This window comes from Oncorhynchus nerka, unplaced genomic scaffold (genome assembly GCF_034236695.1).
Source record: "Oncorhynchus nerka isolate Pitt River unplaced genomic scaffold, Oner_Uvic_2.0 unplaced_scaffold_2912, whole genome shotgun sequence".
Classification (NCBI taxonomy): domain Eukaryota; kingdom Metazoa; phylum Chordata; class Actinopteri; order Salmoniformes; family Salmonidae; genus Oncorhynchus; species Oncorhynchus nerka.
In genome coordinates, this window is record NW_027038389.1 from 5,064 (window position 1) to 30,015 (window position 24,952).

The following is a 24,952-nucleotide window of genomic DNA, read 5'->3' on the forward strand; positions in this document are numbered from 1 at the left end:
AGAGAGAGGAGGCAGAGCAGAGTGATTGATGAGAGCAGAGGAGAGAGAGAGAGCATGGTGATTGATACAGAGTGAGAGAGAGAGAGGAGAGGGCATGGTGATTGATACAGAGGAGAGGAGAGGAGAGGGCATGGTGATTGATGGAGAGGAGAGGAGGAGGGCATGGTGATTGATGGAGAGGAGAGAGAGGGCATGGTGATTGATGGAGAGGAGAGGAGGAGATTGATACAGAGGAGAGGAGAGGGCAGAGAGAGAGAGGAGAGGGCATGGTGATTGATGGAGAGGAGAGGAGAGGGCATGGTGATTGATGGAGAGGAGAGGAGGGGATGGTGATTGATGAGAGAGAGAGCATTGTGATTGATACAGAGGAGAGGAGAGCAGAGGAGAGAGAGCATGGTGATTGATGGAGAGGAGAGAGAGAGCATGGTGATTGATACAGAGGAGAGGAGAGGAGAGGAGAGGGCATGGTGATTGATGGAGAGGAGAGGAGAGGGCATGGTGATTGATAGAGAGGAGAGGAGAGCAGAGAGAGCATGGTGATTGATACAGAGGAGAGGAGAGGAGAGAGAGCATGGTGATTGATGGAGAGGAGAGAGAGAGCATGGTGATTGATACAGAGGAGAGGAGAGGAGAGGAGAGGAGAGGGCATGGTGATTGATGAAGAGAGAGGAGAGAGGAGAGGAGAGGCATGGTGATTGATGGAGAGGAGAGGGAGGAGAGGGTGGTGATTGATGGAGAGGAGAGGAGAGGAGAGAGGAGAGGAGAGGAGAGGATTGATACAGAGGAGAGAGGAGAGGAGAGGAGCATGGTGATTGATGGAGAGGAGAGGGCATGGTGATTGATGGAGAGGAGAGGAGAGGGCATGGTGATTGATGGAGAGGACAGGACAGGAGAGGGCATGGTGATTGATGGAGAGGAGAGGAGAGGGTATGGTGATTGATGGAGAGGAGAGGAGAGGGTATGGTGATTGATGGAGAGGAGAGGAGAGGGTATGGTGATTGATGGAGAGGAGAGGAGAGGGTATGGTGATTGATGGAGAGGAGAGGAGAGGAATTAGAGAGCATGATGATTGATACAGAGGAGAGGAGAGGAGAGAGAATGTTGATTGATACAGAGGAGAGGAGAGGAGAGACAGAGCATGGTGATTGATACAAAGCAGAGGAGAGGAGTGTAGAGAGCATGGTGATTGATACGGAGAGGAGAGGAGAGGACATGGTTGATTGATACAGAGGAGAGGAGAGGAGTGTAGAGAGCATGGTGATTGATATGGAGAGGAGAGGAGAGGACATGGTTGATTGATACAGAGGAGAGGACAGGAGAGGGTAGAGGGTGGTGATTGAGTGGATAGGAGGCGGTGTAGAGTGGTGATTGATACGCAGAGGAGAGTGGTATAGAGGGTGATTGATAGAGAGGAGAGGAGAGAGGTGGGTTGATTGGTACAGAGGGTAGTGTAGAGTGGTATAGAGGGTGGTATACAGTGGTATAGAGGGTGGTGATTGATACAGAGGAGTAGTGAGGAGTGGTATAGAGGGTGGTGTACAGAGGTATAGAGGGTGGTGTAGAGGGTATAGAGGTCGGTGTAGAGTGGTATAGAGGGCGGTGTAGAGTGGTATAGAGGGCGGTGTAGAGTGGTATAGAGGGTAGTGTAGAGTGGTACAGAGGGTGGTATAGAGGGTAGTGTAGAGTGGTATAGAGGGTAGTGTAGAGTGGTACAGAGGGTGGTGTAGAGTGGTATAGAGGGTGGTGTAGAGTGGTATAGAGGGCGGTGTAGAGTGGTATAGAGGGTGGTGTAGAGTGGTATAGAGGGCGGTGTAGAGTGGTATAGAGGGCGGTGTAGAGTGGTACAGAGGGTGGTATAGAGGGTAGTGTAGAGTGGTACAGAGGGCGGTGTAGAGTGGTACAGAGGGTGGTGTAGAGTGGTATAGAGGGTAGTGTAGAGTGGTATAGAGGGTGGTGTAGAGTGGTACAGAGGGTGGTATAGAGGGTAGTGTAGAGTGGTATAGAGGGTAGTGTAGAGTGGTATAGAGGGTGGTGTAGAGTGGTATAGAGGGTAGTGTAGAGTGGTATAGAGGGTGGTGTAGAGTGGTATAGAGGGTGGTGTACAGTGGTATAGAGGGTGGTGTACAGTGGTATAGAGGGTGGTGTACAGTGGTATAGAGGGTAGTGTAGAGTGGTATAGAGGGTGGTGTACAGTGGTATAGAGGGTGGTGTAGAGTGGTATAGAGGGTGGTATAGAGGGCGGTGTAGAGTGGTATAGAGGGCGGTGTAGAGTGGTATAGTGGGTGGTGTATAGTGGGCGGTGTAGAGTATTGCCCGAACAGATCCACAAATGATGCAATCGCACTCCACACTGCCCTTTCCCACCTGGACAAAAGGAACACCTATGTGAGAATGCTGTTTATTGACTACAGCTCAGCATTCAACACCATAGTGCCCACAAAGCTCATCAGGACCCTGGGACTGAACACCTCCCTCTGCAACTGGATCCTGGACTTCCTGAATGGCCCCCCCAGGTGGTAAGGGAAGGCAACAACACGTCTGCCTTGCTGATCCTCAACACTGGGGCCCCTCAGGGGTGCGTGCTTAGTCCACTCCTGTACTCCCTGTTCACCCACGACTGCGTGGCCAAACACGACTCCAACACCATCATTAAGTTTGCTGACGACACAACAGTGGTAGGCGTGATCACCGACAACGATGAGACATCCTATAGGGAGGAGGTCAGAGAGCTGGCAATGTGGTACCAGGACAACAACCTCTCCATCAATGTGAGCAAGACAAACGAGTTGATCGTGGACTACAGGAAAAAGCGGGCCGAACAGTTCCCCATTAACATTGACGGGGCTGTAGTGGAGCGGGAGTTTCAAATGGCCACCCAGACTTTTTACATCTCCCCAATTTCATGTATCCAATTATTAGTAGTTACTATCTTGTCTCATCGCTACAACTCCCGTACGGGCTCGGGAGAGACAAAGGTTGAAAGTCACCCGATACACCCAACCAAGCCGCCCTGCTTCTTAACACAGCGCGCATCCATCCCGGAAGCCAGCCGCACCAATGTGTCAGAGGAAACACTGTGCACCTGGCAACCTTGGTTAGCGTGCACTGCGCCCGGCCCGCCACAGGAGTCGCTGGTGCACGATGAGACAAGGATATATCCCTACCGGCCAAACCCTCCCTAACCCGGACGACGCTAGGCCAATTGTGCATCGCCCCACGGACCTCCCGGTCGCGGCTGGCTGTGACAGAGCCTGGGCGCGAACCCAGAGTCTCTGGTGGCACAGCTAGCACTGCGATACAGTGCCCTAGACCACTGCGCCACCTGGGAGGCCTAAGAACCACATTTTTTATGAAATTTTACCATGAAGCCAAGTTCATTCTATACAGCTGGCCCAGGGCAAGATTAATGAAAGTAAACATCAACCTGACAAATCAAATCAAATCAAATGTATTTATATAGCCCTTCGTACATCAGCTGATATCTCAAAGTGCTGTACAGAAACCCAGCCTAAAACCCCAAACAGCAAGCAATGCAGGTGTAGAAGCACGGTGGCTAGGAAAAACTCTCCAAGAGAGAGAAAGAAAGAGAGAAGGAGACAAAAATATACTATTTTCTCAGAGGGGCTGCTTGAAATTGCAGCGCATTTGCATACCCCGACAGGCAGCCAGTTGTCTCTGCTTGTTTGTTTACCATTCCTCCTTCTGACGGTTGCCTCGTAATGGAGGTTCAGTGGGTACTGAAAAGTATTGTTGATTGTTTTGTTATAATATACTGAGCTCTGCTTTGTTGTTGTGTTTTGAATCAAACTCTAGCATATTGTCCCAACAGGCTGTGTTGTGTGACTGACTCCTCTTCTCTCTGTCACAGTAACATCCCCAGTGTGGGCAGTGCCATGGACCAGGACTACAGCCAGAGTTACACACCCCAGACCCATACTCCCTTCATGTCCAACAGTGCCCCCCCCAGCAACAGTGGTACGGGCATCCTGCCCTCACCGGCCACCCCGCGCTTCCCCGCCCCCACACCACGCACTCCCCGTACCCCACGCACCCCCAGAGGGCCCGCCAGTGTCCAGGGCTCACTTAAGTATGAGAACTCGGACCTCTACTCGCCTGCCTCCACCCCCTCCACCTGTCGACCTCTCAACTCAGTGGAACCTGCCACCGTGCCCTCCATCCCCGAGGCCCACAGCCTCTACGTCACCCTCATCCTCTCTGAGTCCGTCATGAACCTCTTCAAGGACTGCAACTTCGACAGCTGCTGCATCTGCGTGTGCAACATGAACATCAAGGGGGCCGACGTGGGGGTGTACCTGAGCGACCCCACGGGAGAGGCCCAGTACCCCTGCACCTGCGGCTTCAGCGCTGTGGTCAACCGCCGCTATGGCAACGGCTCGGGCCTCTTCCTGGAGGACGAGCTGGACATCATCGGACGCGACTCGGACGTCAGCCGCGAGGCGGAGAAGCGCTTCGAGGCGCTGCGGCAACACTCGCTGGAGAGGACAGGGGGAGGAGGGAGGGGGGAGAGGGTACCAGACGAACTGATCTTACTGCTACAGGACCAGTGCACCAACCCCTTCTCTCCCATGGCTGGGATGGAGCCTGACATCCTGGCAGCGCGGGGGCCCGGGGGTTGTGCAGTGCCGGCCTGTGTGAGGGTGGAGGAGAGGGACTACCACAGTGACTGCTACATGGCTCTGGAGCACGGCCGCCAGTTCATGGACAACATGTCAGGAGGAAAGGTGGACGAGGCCCTGGTCAAGAGTACTTGTCTACACCACTGGTCCAAACAAAACGGTAAGAAAAGCACCTTTTTGTTGTTCTAACCAACATTCAAGTCTGTGTCTAATAATAAATTGTTCTTCGCATTTGGCCCTGTAGAGCTTAAGTTGGCTAGCATAACTAACCAATATAAACCAGTCTGTTCATTTTCCTGACAGTTATCAGAATGTTGCTATATTTTGTGTTGTCAGTGCTCTGTGTGTTCTCTTTCTAACTGTCCTCTCCCCAGTGGTGGACATCAGTGCTCTGTGTGTTCTCTTTCTAACTGTCCTCTCCCCAGTGGTGGACATCAGTGCTCTGTGTGTTCTCTTTCTAACTGTCCTCTCCCCAGTGGTGGACATCAGTGCTCTGTGTGTTCTCTTTCTAACTGTCCTCCCCCTCTCCCCAGTGGTGGACATCAGTGCTCTGTGTGTTCTCTTTCTAACTGTCCTCCCCCTCTCCCCAGTGGTGGACATCAGTGCTCTGTGTGTTCTCTTTCTAACTGTCCTCCCCCTTTCCCCAGTGGTGGACATCAGTGCTCTGTGTGTTCTCTTTCTAACTGTCCTCCCCCTCTCCCCAGTGGTGGACATCAGTGCTCTGTGTGTTCTCTTTCTAACTGTCCTCTCCCCAGTGGTGGACATCAGTGCTCTGTGTGTTCTCTTTCTAACTGTCCTCCCCCTCCCCAGTGGTGGACATCAGTGCTCTGTGTGTTCTCTTTCTAACTGTCCTCCCCCTCTCCCCAGTGGTTGACATCAGTGCTCTGTGTGTTCTCTTTCTAACTGTCCTGTCCCCAGTGGTGGACATCAGTGCTCTGTGTGTTCTCTTTCTAACTGTCCTCTCCCCAGTGCTGGACATCAGTGCTCTGTGTGTTCTCTTTCTAACTGTCCTCTCCCCAGTGGTGGACATCAGTGCTCTGTGTGTTCTCTTTCTAACTGTCCTCCCCCTCTCCCCAGTGGTGGACATCAGTGCTCTGTGTGTTCTCTTTCTAACTGTCCTCTCCCCAGTGGTGGACATCAGTGCTCTGTGTGTTCTCTTTCTAACTGTCCTATCCCTCTCCCCAGTGGTGGACATCAGTGCTCTGTGTGTTCTCTTTCTAACTGTCCTCCCCCTCTCCCCAGTGGTGGACATCAGTGCTCTGTGTGTTCTCTTTCTAACTGTCCTCCCCCTCTCCCCAGTGGTGGACATCAGTGCTCTGTGTGTTCTCTTTCTAACTGTCCTCCCCCTCTCCCCAGTGGTGGACATCAGTGCTCTGTGTGTTCTCTTTCTAACTGTCCTCTCCCCAGTGGTGGACATCAGTGCTCTGTGTGTTCTCTTTCTAACTGTCCTCCCCCTCTCCCCAGTGGTGGACATCAGTGCTCTGTGTGTTCTCTTTCTAACTGTCCTCTCCCTCTCCCCAGTGGTGGACATCAGTGCTCTGTGTGTTCTCTTTCTAACTGTCCTCCCCTCTCCCCAGTGGTTGACATCAGTGCTCTGTGTGTTCTCTTTCTAACTGTCCTCCCCTCTCCCCAGTGGTGGACATCAGTGCTCTGTGTGTTCTCTTTCTAACTGTCCTCCCCTCCCCAGTGGTGGACATCAGTGCTCTGTGTGTTCTCTTTCTAACTGTCCTCTCCCCAGTGATGGACATCAGTGCTCTGTGTGTTCTCTTTCTAAATGTCCTCTCCCCAGTGGTGAACATCAGTGCTCTGTGTGTTCTCTTTCTAACTGTCCTCCCCCTCACCCCAGTGGTGGACATCAGTGCTCTGTGTGTTCTCTTTCTAACTGTCCTCCCCCTTTCCCCAGTGGTGGACATCAGTGCTCTGTGTGTTCTCTTTCTAACTGTCCTCCCCCTCTCCCCAGTGGTGGACATCAGTGCTCTGTGTGTTCTCTTTCTAACTATCCTCTCCCCAGTGGTGGACATCAGTGCTCTGTGTGTTCTCTTTCTAACTGTCCTCCCCCTCTCCCCAGTGGTGGACATCAGTGCTCTGTGTGTTCTCTTTCTAACTGTCCTCCCCCTCTCCCCAGTGGTTGACATCAGTGCTCTGTGTGTTCTCTTTCTAACTGTCCTGTCCCCAGTGGTGGACATCAGTGCTCTGTGTGTTCTCTTTCTAACTGTCCTCTCCCCAGTGGTGGACATCAGTGCTCTGTGTGTTCTCTTTCTAACTGTCCTCCCCCTCTCCCCAGTGGTGGACATCAGTGCTCTGTGTGTTCTCTTTCTAACTGTCCTCTCCCCAGTGGTGGACATCAGTGCTCTGTGTGTTCTCTTTCTAACTGTCCTATCCCTCTCCCCAGTGGTGGACATCAGTGCTCTGTGTGTTCTCTTTCTAACTGTCCTCCCCCTCTCCCCAGTGGTGGACATCAGTGCTCTGTGTGTTCTCTTTCTAACTGTCCTCCCCCTCTCCCCAGTGGTGGACATCAGTGCTCTGTGTGTTCTCTTTCTAACTGTCCTCCCCCTCTCCCCAGTGGTGGACATCAGTGCTCTGTGTGTTCTCTTTCTAACTGTCCTCTCCCCAGTGGTGGACATCAGTGCTCTGTGTGTTCTCTTTCTAACTGTCCTCCCCCTCTCCCCAGTGGTGGACATCAGTGCTCTGTGTGTTCTCTTTCTAACTGTCCTCTCCCTCTCCCCAGTGGTGGACATCAGTGCTCTGTGTGTTCTCTTTCTAACTGTCCTCCCCCTCTCCCCAGTGGTTGACATCAGTGCTCTGTGTGTTCTCTTTCTAACTGTCCTCCCCCTCTCCCCAGTGGTGGACATCAGTGCTCTGTGTGTTCTCTTTCTAACTGTCCTCCCCCCCTCCCCAGTGGTGGACATCAGTGCTCTGTGTGTTCTCTTTCTAACTGTCCTCTCCCCAGTGATGGACATCAGTGCTCTGTGTGTTCTCTTTCTAAATGTCCTCTCCCCAGTGGTGAACATCAGTGCTCTGTGTGTTCTCTTTCTAACTGTCCTCCCCCTCACCCCAGTGGTGGACATCAGTGCTCTGTGTGTTCTCTTTCTAACTGTGTTCTCTTTCTAACTGTCGTCCCCCTCTCCCCAGTGGTGGACATCAGTGCTCTGTGTGTTCTCTTTCTAACTGTCCTCCCCCTCTCCCCAGTGGTGGACATCAGTGCTCTGTGTGTTCTCTTTCTAACTGTCCTCCCCCTCTCCCCAGTGGTGGACATCAGTGCTCTGTGTGTTCTCTTTCTAACTGTCCTCCCCCTCTCCCCTGTGGTGGACATCAGTGCTCTGTGTGTTCTCTTTCTAACTGTCCTCCCCCTCTCCCCAGTGGTGGACATCAGTGCTCTGTGTGTTCTCTTTCTAACTGTCCTCTCCCCAGTGGTGGACATCAGTGCTCTGTGTGTTCTCTTTCTAACTGTCCTCCCCCCAGTGGTGGACATCAGTGCTCTGTGTGTTCTCTTTCTAACTGTCCTCTCCCCAGTGGTGGACATCAGTGCTCTGTGTGTTCTCTTTCTAACTGTCCTCCCCTCTCCCCAGTGGTGGACATCAGTGCTCTGTGTGTTCTCTTTCTAACTGTCCTCCCCCTCTCCCCAGTGGTGGACATCAGTGCTCTGTGTGTTGTCTTTCTAACTGTCCTCCCCCTCTCCCCAGTGGTGGACATCAGTGCTCTGTGTGTTCTCTTTCTAACTGTCCTCCCCCTCTCCCCTGTGGTGGACATCAGTGCTCTGTGTGTTCTCTTTCTAACTGTCCTCCCCCTCTCCCCAGTGGTGGACATCAGTGCTCTGTGTGTTCTCTTTCTAACTGTCCTCTCCCCAGTGGTGGACATCAGTGCTCTGTGTGTTCTCTTTCTAAATGTCCTCCCCCTCTCCCCAGTGGTGGACATCAGTGCTCTGTGTGTTCTCTTTCTAACTGTCCTCTCCCCAGTGGTGGACATCAGTGCTCTGTGTGTTCTCTTTCTAACTGTCCTCCCCCCAGTGGTGGACATCAGTGCTCTGTGTGTTCTATTTCTAACTGTCCTCTCCCCAGTGGTGGACATCAGTGCTCTGTGTGTTCTCTTTCTAACTGTCCTCCCCCTCTCCCCAGTGGTGGACATCAGTGCTCTGTGTGTTCTCTTTCTAACTGTCCTCCCCCTTTCCCCAGTGGTGGACATCAGTGCTCTGTGTGTTCTCTTTCTAACTGTCCTCTCCCCAGTGGTGGACATCAGTGCTCTGTGTGTTCTCTTTCTAACTGTCCTCCCCCTCTCCCCAGTGGTGGACATCAGTGCTCTGTGTGTTCTCTTTCTAACTGTCCTCCCCCTCTCCCCAGTGGTTGACATCAGTGCTCTGTGTGTTCTCTTTCTAACTGTCCTCCCCCTCTCCCCAGTGGTGGACATCAGTGCTCTGTGTGTTCTCTTTCTAACTGTCCTCCCCCCTCCCCAGTGGTGGACATCAGTGCTCTGTGTGTTCTCTTTCTAACTGTCTCTCCCCAGTGATGGACATCAGTGCTCTGTGTGTTCTCTTTCTAAATGTCCTCTCCCCAGTGGTGAACATCAGTGTCTGTGTGTTCTCTTTCTAACTGTCCTCCCCTCACCCCAGTGGTGGACATCAGTGCTCTGTGTGTTCTCTTTCTAACTGTCCTCCCCTTTCCCCAGTGGTGGACATCAGTGCTCTGTGTGTTCTCTTTCTAACTGTCCTCCCCCTCTCCCCAGTGGTGGACATCAGTGCTCTGTGTGTTCTCTTTCTAACTGTCCTCTCCCCAGTGGTGGACATCAGTGCTCTGTGTGTTCTCTTTCTAACTGTCCTCCCCCTCTCCCCAGTGGTGGACATCAGTGCTCTGTGTGTTCTCTTTCTAACTGTCCTCCCCCTCTCCCCAGTGGTTGACATCAGTGCTCTGTGTGTTCTCTTTCTAACTGTCCTGTCCCCAGTGGTGGACATCAGTGCTCTGTGTGTTCTCTTTCTAACTGTCCTCTCCCCAGTGCTGGACATCAGTGCTCTGTGTGTTCTCTTTCTAACTGTCCTCTCCCCAGTGGTGGACATCAGTGCTCTGTGTGTTCTCTTTCTAACTGTCCTCCCCCTCTCCCCAGTGGTGGACATCAGTGCTCTGTGTGTTCTCTTTCTAACTGTCCTCTCCCCAGTGGTGGACATCAGTGCTCTGTGTGTTCTCTTTCTAACTGTCCTATCCCTCTCCCCAGTGGTGGACATCAGTGCTCTGTGTGTTCTCTTTCTAACTGTCCTCCCCCTCTCCCCAGTGGTGGACATCAGTGCTCTGTGTGTTCTCTTTCTAACTGTCCTCCCCTCTCCCCAGTGGTGGACATCAGTGCTCTGTGTGTTCTCTTTCTAACTGTCCTCCCCTCTCCCCAGTGGTGGACATCAGTGCTCTGTGTGTTCTCTTTCTAACTGTCCTCTCCCAGTGGTGGACATCAGTGCTCTGTGTGTTCTCTTTCTAACTGTCCTCCCCTCTCCCCAGTGGTGGACATCAGTGCTCTGTGTGTTCTCTTTCTAACTGTCCTCCCCTCTCCCCCAGTGGTGGACATCAGTGCTCTGTGTGTTCTCTTTCTAACTGTCCTCCCCCTCTCCCCAGTGGTTGACATCAGTGCTCTGTGTGTTCTCTTTCTAACTGTCCTCCCCCTCTCCCCAGTGGTGGACATCAGTGCTCTGTGTGTTCTCTTTCTAACTGTCCTCCCCCCCTCCCCAGTGGTGGACATCAGTGCTCTGTGTGTTCTCTTTCTAACTGTCCTCTCCCCAGTGATGGACATCAGTGCTCTGTGTGTTCTCTTTCTAAATGTCCTCTCCCCAGTGGTGAACATCAGTGCTCTGTGTGTTCTCTTTCTAACTGTCCTCCCCCTCACCCCAGTGGTGGACATCAGTGCTCTGTGTGTTCTCTTTCTAACTGTCCTCCCCCTTTCCCCAGTGGTGGACATCAGTGCTCTGTGTGTTCTCTTTCTAACTGTCCTCCCCTCTCCCCAGTGGTGGACATCAGTGCTCTGTGTGTTCTCTTTCTAACTGTCCTCCCCTCTCCCCAGTGGTGGACATCAGTGCTCTGTGTGTTCTCTTTCTAACTGTCCTCCCCTCTCCCCAGTGGTGGACATCAGTGCTCTGTGTGTTCTCTTTCTAACTGTCCTCCCCCTCTCCCCAGTGGTGGACATCAGTGCTCTGTGTGTTCTCTTTCCCCTCTCCCCAGTGGTGGACATCAGTGCTCTGTGTGTTCTCTTTCTAACTGTCCTCTCCCCAGTGGTGGACATCAGTGCTCTGTGTGTTCTCTTTCTAACTGTCCTCTCCCCAGTGGTGGACATCAGTGCTCTGTGTGTTCTCTTTCTAACTGTCCTCCCCTCTCCCCAGTGGTGGACATCAGTGCTCTGTGTGTTCTCTTTCTAACTGTCCTCCCCTCCCCAGTGGTGGACATCAGTGCTCTGTGTGTTGTCTTTCTAACTGTCCTCCCCTCTCCCCAGTGGTGGACATCAGTGCTCTGTGTGTTCTCTTTCTAACTGTCCTCCCCTCTCCCCTGTGGTGGACATCAGTGCTCTGTGTGTTCTCTTTCTAACTGTCCTCCCCTCTCCCCAGTGGTGGACATCAGTGCTCTGTGTGTTCTCTTTCTAACTGTCCTCTCCCCAGTGGTGGACATCAGTGCTCTGTGTGTTCTCTTTCTAAATCCCCCTCTCCCCAGTGGTGGACATCAGTGCTCTGTGTGTTCTCTTTCTAACTGTCCTCTCCCCAGTGGTGGACATCAGTGCTCTGTGTGTTCTCTTTCTAACAGTGGTGACATCAGTGCTCTGTGTGTTCTATTTCTAACTGTCCTCTCCCCAGTGGTGGACATCAGTGCTCTGTGTGTTCTCTTTCTAACTGTCCTCCCCTCTCCCCAGTGGTGGACATCAGTGCTCTGTGTGTTCTCTTTCTAACTGTCCTCCCCTTTCCCCAGTGGTGGACATCAGTGCTCTGTGTGTTCTCTTTCTAACTGTCCTCTCCCCAGTGGTGGACATCAGTGCTCTGTGTGTTCTCTTTCTAACTGTCCTCCCCCTCTCCCCAGTGGTGGACATCAGTGCTCTGTGTGTTCTCTTTCTAACTGTCCTCCCCCTCTCCCCAGTGGTGGACATCAGTGCTCTGTGTGTTCTCTTTCTAACTGTCCTCCCCCTCTCCCCAGTGGTGGACATCAGTGCTCTGTGTGTTCTCTTTCTAACTGTCCTCTCCCCAGTGGTGGACATCAGTGCTCTGTGTGTTCTCTTTCTAACTGTCCTCTCCCCAGTGGTGGACATCAGTGCTCTGTGTGTTCTCTTTCTAACTGTCCTCCCCTCTCCCCAGTGGTGGACATCAGTGCTCTGTGTGTTCTCTTTCTAACTGTCCTCCCCCTCTCCCCAGTGGTGGACATCAGTGCTCTGTGTGTTCTCTTTCTAACTGTCCTCCCCCTCTCCCCAGTGGTGGACATCAGTGCTCTGTGTGTTCTCTTTCTAACTGTCCTCCCCCTCTCCCCAGTGGTGGACATCAGTGCTCTGTGTGTTCTCTTTCTAAATGTCCTCTCCCAGTGGTGGACATCAGTGCTCTGTGTGTTCTCTTTCTAACTGTCCTCCCCTCTCCCCAGTGGTGGACATCAGTGCTCTGTGTGTTCTCTTTCTAACTGTCCTCCCCCTCTCCCCAGTGGTGGACATCAGTGCTCTGTGTGTTCTCTTTCTAACTGTCCTCCCCCTCTCCCCAGTGGTGGACATCAGTGCTCTGTGTGTTCTCTTTCTAACTGTCCTCCCCTCTCCCCAGTGGTGGACATCAGTGCTCTGTGTGTTCTCTTTCTAACTGTCCTCTCCCCAGTGGTGGACATCAGTGCTCTGTGTGTTCTCTTTCTAACTGTCCTCTCCCCAGTGGTGGACATCAGTGCTCTGTGTGTTCTCTTTCTAACTGTCCTCCCCTCTCCCCAGTGGTGGACATCAGTGCTCTGTGTGTTCTCTTTCTAACTGTCCTCCCCCTCTCCCCAGTGGTGGACATCAGTGCTCTGTGTGTTCTCTTTCTAACTGTCCTCCCCTCTCCCCAGTGGTGGACATCAGTGCTCTGTGTGTTCTCTTTCTAACTGTCCTCCCCCTCTCCCCAGTGGTGGACATCAGTGCTCTGTGTGTTCTCTTTCTAACTGTCCCTCTCCCCAGTGGTGGACATCAGTGCTCTGTGTGTTCTCTTTCTAACTGTCCTCCCCTCTCCCCAGTGGTGGACATCAGTGCTCTGTGTGTTCTCTTTCTAACTGTCCTCCCCCTCTCCCCAGTGGTGGACATCAGTGCTCTGTGTGTTCTCTTTCTAACTGTCCTCTCCCCAGTGGTGGACATCAGTGCTCTGTGTGTTCTCTTTCTAACTCTCCCCAGTGTCAGTGCTCTGTGTGTTCTCTTTCCTCTCTCCCCAGTGGTGGACATCAGTGCTCTGTGTGTTCTCTTTCTAACTGTCCTCTCCCCAGTGGTGGACATCAGTGCTCTGTGTGTTCTCTTTCTAACTGTCCTCCCCCTCTCCCCAGTGGTGGACATCAGTGCTCTGTGTGTTCTCTTTCTAACTGTCCCTCCCCAGTGGTGGACATCAGTGCTCTGTGTGTTCTCTTTCTAACTGTCCTCTCCCCAGTGGTGGACATCAGTGCTCTGTGTGTTCTCTTTCTAACTGTCCTCCCCCTCCCCAGTGGTGGACATCAGTGCTCTGTGTGTTCTCTTTCTAACTGTCCTCCCCCTCTCCCCAGTGGTGGACATCAGTGCTCTGTGTGTTCTCTTTCTAACTGTCCTCCCCCTCTCCCCAGTGGTGGACATCAGTGCTCTGTGTGTTCTCTTTCTAACTGTCCTCCCCCTCTCCCCAGTGGTGGACATCAGTGCTCTGTGTGTTCTCTTTCTAACTGTCCTCTCCCCAGTGGTGGACATCAGTGCTCTGTGTGTTCTCTTTCTAAATGTCCTCCCCCTCTCCCCAGTGGTGGACATCAGTGCTCTGTGTGTTCTCTTTCTAACTGTCCTCTCCCCAGTGGTGGACATCAGTGCTCTGTGTGTTCTCTTTCTAACTGTCCTCCCCCCAGTGGTGGACATCAGTGCTCTGTGTGTTCTATTTCTAACTGTCCTCTCCCCAGTGGTGGACATCAGTGCTCTGTGTGTTCTCTTTCTAACTGTCCTCCCCCTCTCCCCAGTGGTGGACATCAGTGCTCTGTGTGTTCTCTTTCTAACTGTCCTCCCCTTTCCCCAGTGGTGGACATCAGTGCTCTGTGTGTTCTCTTTCTAACTGTCCTCTCCCCAGTGGTGGACATCAGTGCTCTGTGTGTTCTCTTTCTAACTGTCCTCTCCCCAGTGGTGGACATCAGTGCTCTGTGTGTTCTCTTTCTAACTGTCCTCCCCCTCTCCCCAGTGGTGGACATCAGTGCTCTGTGTGTTCTCTTTCTAACTGTCCTCCCCTCTCCCCAGTGGTGGACATCAGTGCTCTGTGTGTTCTCTTTCTAACTGTCCTCTCCCCAGTGGTGGACATCAGTGCTCTGTGTGTTCTCTTTCTAACTGTCCTCCCCCTCTCCCCAGTGGTGGACATCAGTGCTCTGTGTGTTCTCTTTCTAACTGTCCTCTCCCCAGTGGTGGACATCAGTGCTCTGTGTGTTCTCTTTCTAACTGTCCCCCTCTCCCAGTGGTGGACATCAGTGCTCTGTGTGTTCTCTTTCTAACTGTCCTCCCCCTCTCCCCAGTGGTGGACATCAGTGCTCTGTGTGTTCTCTTTCTAACTGTCCTCCCCCTCTCCCCAGTGGTGGACATCAGTGCTCTGTGTGTTCTCTTTCTAACTGTCCTCTCCCCAGTGGTGGACATCAGTGCTCTGTGTGTTCTCTTTCTAACTGTCCTCTCCCCAGTGGTGGACATCAGTGCTCTGTGTGTTCTCTTTCTAACTGTCCTCCCCCCAGTGGTGGACATCAGTGCTCTGTGTGTTCTCTTTCTAACTGTCCTCTCCCCAGTGGTGGACATCAGTGCTCTGTGTGTTCTCTTTCTAACTGTCCTCCCCTCTCCCCAGTGGTGGACATCAGTGCTCTGTGTGTTCTCTTTCTAACTGTCCTCCCCCTCTCCCCAGTGGTGGACATCAGTGCTCTGTGTGTTGTCTTTCTAACTGTCCTCCCCCTCTCCCCAGTGGTGGACATCAGTGCTCTGTGTGTTCTCTTTCTAACTGTCCTCTCCCCAGTGGTGGACATCAGTGCTCTGTGTGTTCTCTTTCTAACTGTCCTCCCCCTCTCCCCAGTGGTGGACATCAGTGCTCTGTGTGTTCTCTTTCTAACTGTCCTCCCCCCAGTGGTGGACATCAGTGCTCTGTGTGTTCTCTTTCTAACTGTCCTCCCCTCTCCCCAGTGGTGGACATCAGTGCTCTGTGTGTTCTCTTTCTAACTGTCCTCCCCTCTCCCCAGTGGTGGACATCAGTGCTCTGTGTGTTCTCTTTCTAACTGTCCTCTCCCCAGTGGTGGACATCAGTGCTCTGTGTGTTCTCTTTCTAACTGTCCTCCCCCCAGTGGTGGACATCAGTGCTCTGTGTGTTCTCTTTCTAACTGTCCTCTCCCCAGTGGTGGACATCAGTGCTCTGTGTGTTCTCTTTCTAACTGTCCTCCCCTCTCCCCAGTGGTGGACATCAGTGCTCTGTGTGTTCTCTTTCTAACTGTCCTCCCCCTCTCCCCAGTGGTGGACATCAGTGCTCTGTGTGTTCTCTTTCTAACTGTCCTCCCCCTTTCCCCAGTGGTGGACATCAGTGCTCTGTGTGTTCTCTTTCTAACTGTCCTCTCCCCAGTGGTGGACATCAGTGCTCTGTGTGTTCTCTTTCTAACTGTCCTCCCCCTCTCCCCAGTGGTGGACATCAGTGCTCTGTGTGTTCTCTTTCTAACTGTCCTCCCCCTCTCCCCAGTGGTGGACATCAGTGCTCTGTGTGTTCTCTTTCTAACTGTCCTCTCCCCAGTGGTGGACATCAGTGCTCTGTGTGTTCTCTTTCTAACTGTCCTCTCCCCAGTGGTGGACATCAGTGCTCTGTGTGTTCTCTTTCTAACTGTCCTCTCCCCAGTGGTGGACATCAGTGCTCTGTGTGTTCTCTTTCTAACTGTCCTCTCCCCAGTGGTGGACATCAGTGCTCTGTGTGTTCTCTTTCTAACTGTCCTCTCCCCAGTGGTGGACATCAGTGCTCTGTGTGTTCTCTTTCTAACTGTCCTCTCCCCAGTGGTGGACATCAGTGCTCTGTGTGTTCTCTTTCTAACTGTCCTCCCCCTCTCCCCAGTGGTGGACATCAGTGCTCTGTGTGTTCTCTTTCTAACTGTCCTCCCCCTCTCCCCAGTGGTGGACATCAGTGCTCTGTGTGTTCTCTTTCTAACTGTCCTCCCCTCTCCCCAGTGGTGGACATCAGTGCTCTGTGTGTTCTCTTTCTAACTGTCCTCCCCCTCTCCCCAGTGGTGGACATCAGTGCTCTGTGTGTTCTCTTTCTAACTGTCCTCCCCCTCTCCCCAGTGGTGGACATCAGTGCTCTGTGTGTTCTCTTTCTAACTGTCCTCTCCCCAGTGGTGGACATCAGTGCTCTGTGTGTTCTCTTTCTAACTGTCCTCCCCCTCTCCCCAGTGGTGGACATCAGTGCTCTGTGTGTTCTCTTTCTAACTGTCCTCCCCTCTCCCCAGTGGTGGACATCAGTGCTCTGTGTGTTCTCTTTCTAACTGTCCTCCTCTCCCCAGTGGTGGACATCAGTGCTCTGTGTGTTCTCTTTCTAACTGTCCTCCCCTCTCCCCAGTGGTGGACATCAGTGCTCTGTGTGTTCTCTTTCTAACTGTCCCCCTCTCCCCAGTGGTGGACATCAGTGCTCTGTGTGTTCTCTTTCTAACTGTCCTCTCCCCAGTGGTGGACATCAGTGCTCTGTGTGTTCTCTTTCTAACTGTCCTCCCCCTCTCCCCAGTGGTGGACATCAGTGCTCTGTGTGTTCTCTTTCTAACTGTCCTCCCCCTCTCCCCAGCGGTGGACATCAGTGCTCTGTGCTCTCAGGACGTGTTGCGGGTGCTGCTCTCCCTCCAGCCTGTACTCCAGGATGCCATCCAGAAGAAGAGGACGGTGCGCTCCTGGGGCGTTCAGGGACCCCTCACCTGGCAGCAGTTCCACAAGATGGCTGGACGGGGCTCCTACGGTAAGCCACCAGGGAAAAATACTCCTAGAGCCACTGGCTTACACAGGCAGATGTGACGTAGTCTGTGTTTGCAGGCAGATCAGTAGTTATCTCAGTCACACTGCTGTAGTCCAGATGTCAGCTCAGTGGGAAGCTGCCACTGCTGTTGTGATGGGTTCACTTTGGGCTCTCAAGCCTTCTCTGTGAATGTGACAGGTGGCAGTGCTACCTTGTTTAAAGCCCTAATCTAGTGTCCTTTTCACCTCATTTAACACCTGATTTACTTAACAAAAGGCACATCTCAATAGGTGTTCCAGGAAGGTCATGACATGGCACAAGTGGGGGGTGGGGGTCGGGCGGGTGGACGTTTCCTCTTTTGTTCTCTATTGCTCCTCTACCATCAGACCAACTCCTTGAAGTTTGCAGTTGTGTCTAAAAAAACACTATTTTGCTCAAAAAATATGTTTTACCCTTTTTAGTTTGTCTGCTTTACTGTTTCATATTTATTTATTTCACCTTAATTTAACCAGGTAGGCCAGTTGAGAACAATTTAAAATTGCGACCTGGCCAAGATAAAGCAAATCAGGGTGCCTAAAACAAACAACACATAAACAAATGTACAGTCAATAACAAATAACAAAATGTAAAATGTCTATGTATTCATACTTGAGATATCACTTTTCGATAGAATTGTTTTTATTTTTATCGCTGGAGGAGGACTAAGTACTTAATCCCTCTCTTCTCCCTCTCCTCTCCTCTCCTCTCCTCTCCTCTCCTCTCCTCTCCTCTCCTCTCCTCTCCTCTCTTCTCCTCTCTTCTCCCTCTCCTCTCCTCTCCTCTCCTCTCCTCGACTCCTCTCCTCTCCTCTCCTCTCCCTCTCCTCTCCTCTCCTCTCCCTCTCCCCCTCTTCTCCCTCGAGCTCTCTCCTCTCTTCTCCCTCTCCTCTCCTCTCCCTCTCCTCTCCTCTCCTCTCTTCTCCCTCTCCTCTCCCTCTCCTCTCCTCTCCTCTCCTCTCTTCTCTCCTCTCTTCTCCCTCTCTCTCTCCTCTCTCCTCTCCTCTCCTCTCCTCTCCTCTCCTCTCCTCTCCTCTCCTCTCCTCTCCTCTCCTCTCTTCTCCCTCTCCTCTCCTCTCTTCTCCCTCTCCTCTCCTCTCCTCTCCCTCTCCTCTCTCCCTCTCCCTCTCCTCTCCTCTCCCTCTCCTCTCCTCTCCTCTCCTCTCTTCTCCCTCTCCTCCTCTCTCTCTTCTCTCCTCTCCTCTCCTCTCCTCTCTCTTCTCTCTCTTCTCCCTCTCTCCATCTCCTCTCCCTCTCTCCTCTCCTCTCCCTTCTCCTCTCCTCTCTTCTCCCTCTCCTCTCTTCTCCCTCTCCTCTCCTCTCCTCTCCTCTCTTCTCCCTCTCCTCTCCTCTCTTCTCCCTCTCCTCTCCTCCCTTCCGTTCCCCTGCCCATCCTCTCTGGCCTCTCCTCCCTTCTCCCCCCTCTTTCCCGCCATCAGGCACAGATGAGTCTCCAGAGCCCCTGCCCATCCCTACCTTCCTGGTGGGTTATGAGTATGACTTTGTGGTGCTGTCGCCCTTCGGCCTGCCCTACTGGGAGAAGCTGCTGCTGGACCCCTTTGGCTCCCACAGGGACGTGGGCTACCTAGTGGTCTGTCCCGACAACGAGGCCCTGCTCCAGGGGGCTAAGAGCTTCTTCAGGGACCTCACCGCCGTCTACGAGGTAAGGCTGGAGAACGTCAACAACTGTCCATTTATCATGCAAGAGAGTGGGCATTTTGGACAGCTGAAGCAACCACCTTTTTGGAGTTACCTGGTCCCAGATCTTGATGCGTTTTAATTTCGGATATGAAAAATTTACAAATTCCTATTTAAAAACAAAGGTCACTTTTCAATTCTTTAATGAAATAGAATTGATTCAGATCTTACTAGACGCTTACCGACTTGCCTAGTTAAATAAAAAAACATACTAGACGCTTACAACACAGCCTACTGTAAAAAAAAAAAAAAAAAAAAAAGTTCTGTCTACTCCATTTCCTTACCATTCCTTATTGCCTCGACGTCAAGTCACTCAGTCACTCCTGTGCTGTTGTCTAACTATTCATCCAGTCCTCCTCTCCCTCCATGTTCCCTGCAGTCATGTCGTCTGGGCCAGCACCAGCCAATCTCAAAAGGTCACCCGGACGGCATCGTGAGAGTGGGCGGATCGGCTGCTAAGAAGCTAGCGGAGCAGCCCGTCAGCGATTGGTTCATCAAGGCTGCCAGCAGCAACAGCGATGCCTTCGCCAAACTCAAGCTCTATGCACAAGTCTGCCGCCACGACCTCGGTAGGTTCCAATGACGACACAGGTGGGGATCTGGTCGGGCTCAGGCCTTTCTGTACCCCCCATGCCCATATACCCAAGGATTTAGAAGATCAAAAAGCCTGTTTTTGGTTTCTAAAAGGATCTTGTTTTTCTAAAAGGTTTGTTGTAGCGGATGATGACTAAAGTGTAATCCTAGTTCATTTAGATGGCTTATAAATGAAGATTTTCTCTGTGCTCCTGTCTCTCCCATCAGCTCCATACCTCGCCGCACAGCCTTTAGACAGCTCCCTCCTCACACAGCCCACACCCCCTCCTGCCACCAACCAATGCTCATCCACACAATCCTCTGGCTCCTCCTCCACCACCTCTGCTTGCCCCCAAAACTCAGCGACCCCCTCCCTCCCCAACAACAACAGCAGCAGCGTGCCTAGTAACAACACCGGTGTAGCCAACAGTGCCAACAGCACAGCGTCGTCAGGGAGCCAACCCAGCAGCGGGCTGCAGTCTGCCAAGCCCAACTCCTTCCCTCCCTTTGGGACCATGAGCATGCAGAACCAGGGCCAGGGTGGTGGCACCCAGGGAGGGCAGCTGGGCCAACAGGCTGGAGCCCAGAACGCAGGCCTCACCGGGGTGGACTCAGCCAGCCAGGCCCAGTCACCCACTGAACCCCTTGAGAGGTAGGTACAACACCGGGCCTGAATTCACTCATGTACACACACACACACAGTGCCCGGAGCGAAACCCCATTCCTTGTCCTAACTCCCTCTCTCTCTCGTCCTCCCCTCCAGTACAATGGAGCGAGAGAAGGTGGGTGTGCCGACGGATGGAGAATCTCATGCCATAACGTACCCCCCGGCCATCGTGGTGTACATCGTGGACCCCTTCACCTATGAGGAGCCTGAGGCGGGGTCCAGTGTGTGGACCCTGGGCCTGCTGCGCTGCCACCTGGAGATGCTTCAGTTCCTCTCCACCTCACACAATCTGTACAGGCAACTCTGTCTCTGTACAGGTAACCTCAACACAACTCTGTCTCTGTACAGGTAACCTCAACAAAACTCTGTCTCTGTACAAGTCTGTCTCTGTACAGGTAACCTCAACACAACTCACACAGGTAACCTCAACACAACTCTGTCTCTGTACAGGTAACCTCAACACAACTCTGTCTCTGTACAGGTAACCTCAACACAAGTCTGTCTCTGTACAGGTAACCTCAACACAACTCTGTCTCTGTACAGGTAACCTCAACACAACTCTGTCTCTGTACAGGTAACCTCAACACAACTCTGTCTCTACAGGTAACCTCAACACAACTCTGTCTCTGTACAACTCTGTCTCTGTACAGGTAACCTCAACACAACTCTGTCTCTGTACAGGTAACCTCCAACACAGCTCTGTCTCTGTACAGGTAACCTCAACACAACTCTGTCTCTGTACAGGTAACCTCAACACAAGTCTGTCTCTGTACAGGTAACCTCAACACAACTCTGTCTCTGTACAGGTAACCTCAACACAACTCTGTCTCTCTACAGGTAACCTCAACACAACTCTGTCTCTGTACAGGTAACCTCAACACAACTCTGTCTCTGTACAGGTAACCTCAACACAACTCTGTCTCTGTACAGGTCATCTCAACACAACTCTGTCTCTGTACAGGTAACCTCAACACAACTCTGCCTCTGTACAGGTAACCTCAACACAACTCTGTCTCTGTACAGGTAACCTCAACACAACTCTGTCTCTGTACATTTACATTACATTACATTTAAGTCATTTAGCAGACGCTCTTATCCAGAGCGACTTACAAATTGGTGCGTTCACCTTAAGACATCCAGTAGAACAGCCACTTTACAATAGTGCATCTAAATCTTTTAAGGGGGGTGAGAGGGATTACTTTATCCTATCCTAGGTATTCCTGAAAGAGGTGGGGTTTCAGGTGTCTCCGGAAGGTGGTGATTGACTCCGCTGTCCTGGCGTCGTGAGGGAGTTTGTTCCACCATTGGGGGGCCAGAGCAGCGAACAGTTTTGACTGGGCTGCGCGGGAACTGTACTTCCTCAGTGGTAGGGAGGCGAGCAGGCCAGAGGTGGATGAACGCAGTGCCCTTGTTTGGGTGTAGGGCCTGGAGGTACTGAGGTGCCGTTCCCCTCACAGCTCCGTAGGCAAGCACCATGGTCTTGTAGCGGATGCGAGCTTCAACTGGAAGCCAGTGGAGAGAGCGGAGGAGCGGGGTGACGTGAGAGAACTTGGGAAGGTTGAACACCAGACGGGCAGCGGCGTTCTGGATGAGTTGTAGGGGGTTTAATGGCACAGGCAGGGAGCCCAGCCAACAGCGAGTTGCAGTAATCCAGACGGGAGATGACAAGTGCCTGGATTAGGACCTGCGCCGCTTCCTGTGTGAGGCAGGGTCGTACTCTGCGGATGTTGTAGAGCATGAACCTACAAGAACGGGCCACCGCCTTGATGTTAGTTGAGAACGACAGGGGTGTTGTCCAGGATCACGCCAGGTTCTTAGCGCTCTGGGAGGAGGACACAATGGAGTTGTCAACCGTGATGGCGAGATCATGGAATGGGCAGTCCCTTCCCCGGGAGGAAGAGCAGCTCCGTCTTGCCGAGGTTCAGCTTGAGGTGGTGATCCGTCATCCACACTGATATGTCTGCAGACATGCAGAGATGCGATTCGCCACCTGGTCATCAGAAGGGGGAAAGGAGAAGATTAGTGTGTCGTCTGCATAGCAATGATAGGAGAGACCATGTGAGGTTATGACAGAGCCAAGTGACTTGGTGTATAGCGAGAATAGGAGAGGGCCTAGAACAGAGCCTAGGGGACGCCAGTGGTGAGAGCGCGTGGTGAGGAGACAGATTCTACGCCACGCATACCTGGAGCGACCTGTAGATGTGACGAATCAAGCGTGGTCCGGCTGAGATGCCCAGCTCGGAGAGGGTGGAGAGGAGGATCTGATGTTTCACAGTATCGAAGGCAGCCGAGTAGGTCTAGAAGGATGAGCAGAGGAGAGAGAGTTAGCTTAGCAGTGCGGAGGGCCTCCGTGATACAGAGAAGAAAGAGTCTCAGTTGAATGACTAGTCTTGAAACCTGACTGATTTGGATCAAGAAGGTCATTCTGAGAGAGATAGCGGGAGAGCTGGCCAGTGACTGCACGTTCAGAGTTTTGGAGAGAAAAAGAAAGAAGGATACTGGTCTGTAGTTGCTTGACATCGGAGGGATCAGTGTAGGTTTTTTCAGAAGGGGTGCAACTCTCGCTCTCTTGAAGACAGAAGGGGCGTAGCCAGCGGTCAGGGATGAGTTGATGAGCGAGGTGAGGTAAGGGAGAAGGTCTCCGGAAATGGTCTGGAGAAGAGAGGAGGGAATAGGTCACGGGCAGGTTGTTGACCGGCCGTCACAAGACGCGAGATTTCATCTGAGAGAGGGGAGAAAGAGGTCGGAGCACAGGGTAGGGCAGTGAGCAGAACCCAGCGGTGTCGCTTTGACTTAGCAAGCGAGGATCGGATGTCAGTCGACCTTCTTTTCAAAATGGTTGCCGAAGTCATCTGCAGAGGGAGGAGGGGGAGGGGAGGAGGATTCAGGAGGGAGGAGAAGGTGGCAAAGAGCTTCCTAGGAGTTAGAGGCAGATGCTTGGAATTTAGAGTGGTAAGTGGCTTTAGCAGCAGAGACAGAAGAGGAAAAATGTAGAGAGGAGGGATTGAAAGGATGCCAGGTCCGCAGGGGAGGCGAGTTTCCCTCCATTTCCGCTCGGCTGCCCGAGCCCTGTTCTGTGAGCTCGCAATGAGTCGTCGAGCCACGGAGGAGGGAGGACCGAGCGGCCTGGAGGATAGGGGACATAGAGAATCAAGGATGCAGAAAGGGGGAGAGGAGGGTTTAGGAGGCAGAATCAGAGATAGGTTGGAGAAGGTTTGAGCAGAGGGGAGAGATGATAGGATGGAAGAGGAGAGTAGGGGGAGAGAGAGCGAAGATTGGGACGGCGCGATACCATCCGAGTAGGGCAGTGTGAGTGTTGGATGAGAGCAAGAGGGAAAAGGATACAAGGTAGTGGCTCTGAGACTTGGAGGGAGTTGCAGTGAGGTTAGTGGAAGAACAGCATCTAGTAAAAGATGAGGTCGAGCGTATTGCCTGCCTTGTGAGTAGAGGGGGAAGGTGAGGGTGAGGTCAAAGGAAGGAGTGGAAGAAGGAGGCAGAGAGGAATGAGTCAAAGGTAGGCCGTGGGGGAGGTTAAAGTCGCCCAGAACTGTGAGAGGTGAGCCGTCCTCAGGAAAGGAGCTTATCAAGGCATCAAGCTCATTGATGAACTCTCCCGAGGGAACCTGGAGCGATAAATGATAAGGATGTTTAGCTTGAAGGGCTGGTAACTGTGACAGCATGGAATTCAAAGGAGGCGATAGACAGATGGGTAAGGGAGAAGAGAGAATGACCACTTGGGAGAGATGAGATCGGTGCCACCACCCCGCTGACCAGAAGCTCTCGGGTGTGCGAGAACACGTGGGCGGACGAAGAGAGAGCAGTAGGAGTAGCAGTGTTATCTGTGGTGATCCATGTTTCCGTCAGTGCCAAGAAGTCGAGGGACTGGAGGGAGACATAGGCTGAGATGAACTCTGCCTTGTTGGCCGCAGATCGGCAGTTCCAGAGGCTACCGGAGACCTGGAACTCCACGTGGGTCAGTGCGCGCTGGGACCACCAGATTAGAGTGGCCGCGGCCACGCGGTGTGGAGCGTTTGTATGGTCTGTGCAGAGAGGAGAGAACAGGGATAGACAGACACATAGTTGACAGGCTACAGAAGAGGCTACGCTAATGCAAAGGAGATTGGAATGACAAGTGGACTACACGTCTCGAATGTTCAGAAAGTTGAGCTTACGTAGCAGGAATCTTATTGACTAAAATAATTCAAATGATACAGTACTGCTGAAGTAGGCTAGCTGGCAGTGGCTGCGTTGTTGTTGTTCTATCTCTCTATAGTGCTGTTTCTTGTATTATGGTCTCTTGTTTCTTTAGAGGTTTCACTTTGTTGTCCTTTTTCTTTTCCTTTTTCTTCTGTCCTTATTTTGTCTTCCTTTCTTCTGTTAACTAGATATTTTTTGTTGTTATTATTTGTAAGCTAGCTAGCTTCTTCCAGGAGAGTCCCTAGCAACTGCTTAGCAACAAGTACAGGTAACCTCAACACAACTCTGTCTCTGTACAGGTAACCTCAACACAACTCTGTCTCTGTACAGGTAACCTCAACACAACTCTGTCTCTGTACAGGTAACCTCAACACAAGTCTGTCTCTGTACAGGTAACCTCAACACAACTCTGTCTCTGTACAGGTAACCTCAACACAACTCTGTCTCTCTACAGGTAACCTCAACACAACTCTGTCTCTGTACAGGTAACCTCAACACAAGTCTGTCTCTGTACAGGTAACCTCAACACAACTCTGTCTCTCTACAGGTCATCTCAACACAACTCTGTCTCTACAGGTAACCTCAACACAACTCTGTCTCTGTACAGGTAACCTCAACACAACTCTGTCTCTACAGGTAACCTCAACACAACTCTGTCTCTGTACAGGTCATCTCAACACAACTCTGTCTCTACAGGTCATCTCAACACAACTCTGTCTCTGTACAGGTCATCTCAACACAACTCTGTCTCTACAGGTCATCTCAACACAACTCTGTCTCTACAGGTCATCTCAACACAACTCTGTCTCTGTACAGGTCATCTCAACACAACACAACTCTGTCTCTGTACAGGTCATCTCAACACAACTCTGTCTCTGTACAGGTCATCTCAACACAACTCTGTCTCTACAGGTCATCTCAACACAACTCTGTCTCTGTACAGGTCATCTCAACACAACACAACTCTGTCTCTGTACAGGTCATCTCAACACAACTCTGTCTCTGTACAGGTCATCTCAACACAACTCTGTCT

The 24,952-nt window shown here is 52.1% G+C and overlaps 1 protein-coding gene across 1 annotated transcript; it reads left to right on the forward strand.

Moving 5' to 3' along the window:
- Positions 1–2,735: 2,735 nt before the first annotated feature.
- On the forward strand, positions 2,736–20,013 carry LOC135566936 (mediator of RNA polymerase II transcription subunit 13-like; the record flags this gene model as incomplete). The annotated part of the gene is made up of 7 exons (XM_065014491.1): positions 2,736–3,061; positions 3,830–4,797; positions 16,585–16,752; positions 18,224–18,447; positions 18,862–19,051; positions 19,284–19,707; positions 19,819–20,013. Coding segments are annotated over exons 1-7 (2,495 nt in total), but the record flags the coding sequence as incomplete, so codon positions are not given.
- Between the last annotated feature and the right edge of the window lie 4,939 nt (positions 20,014–24,952).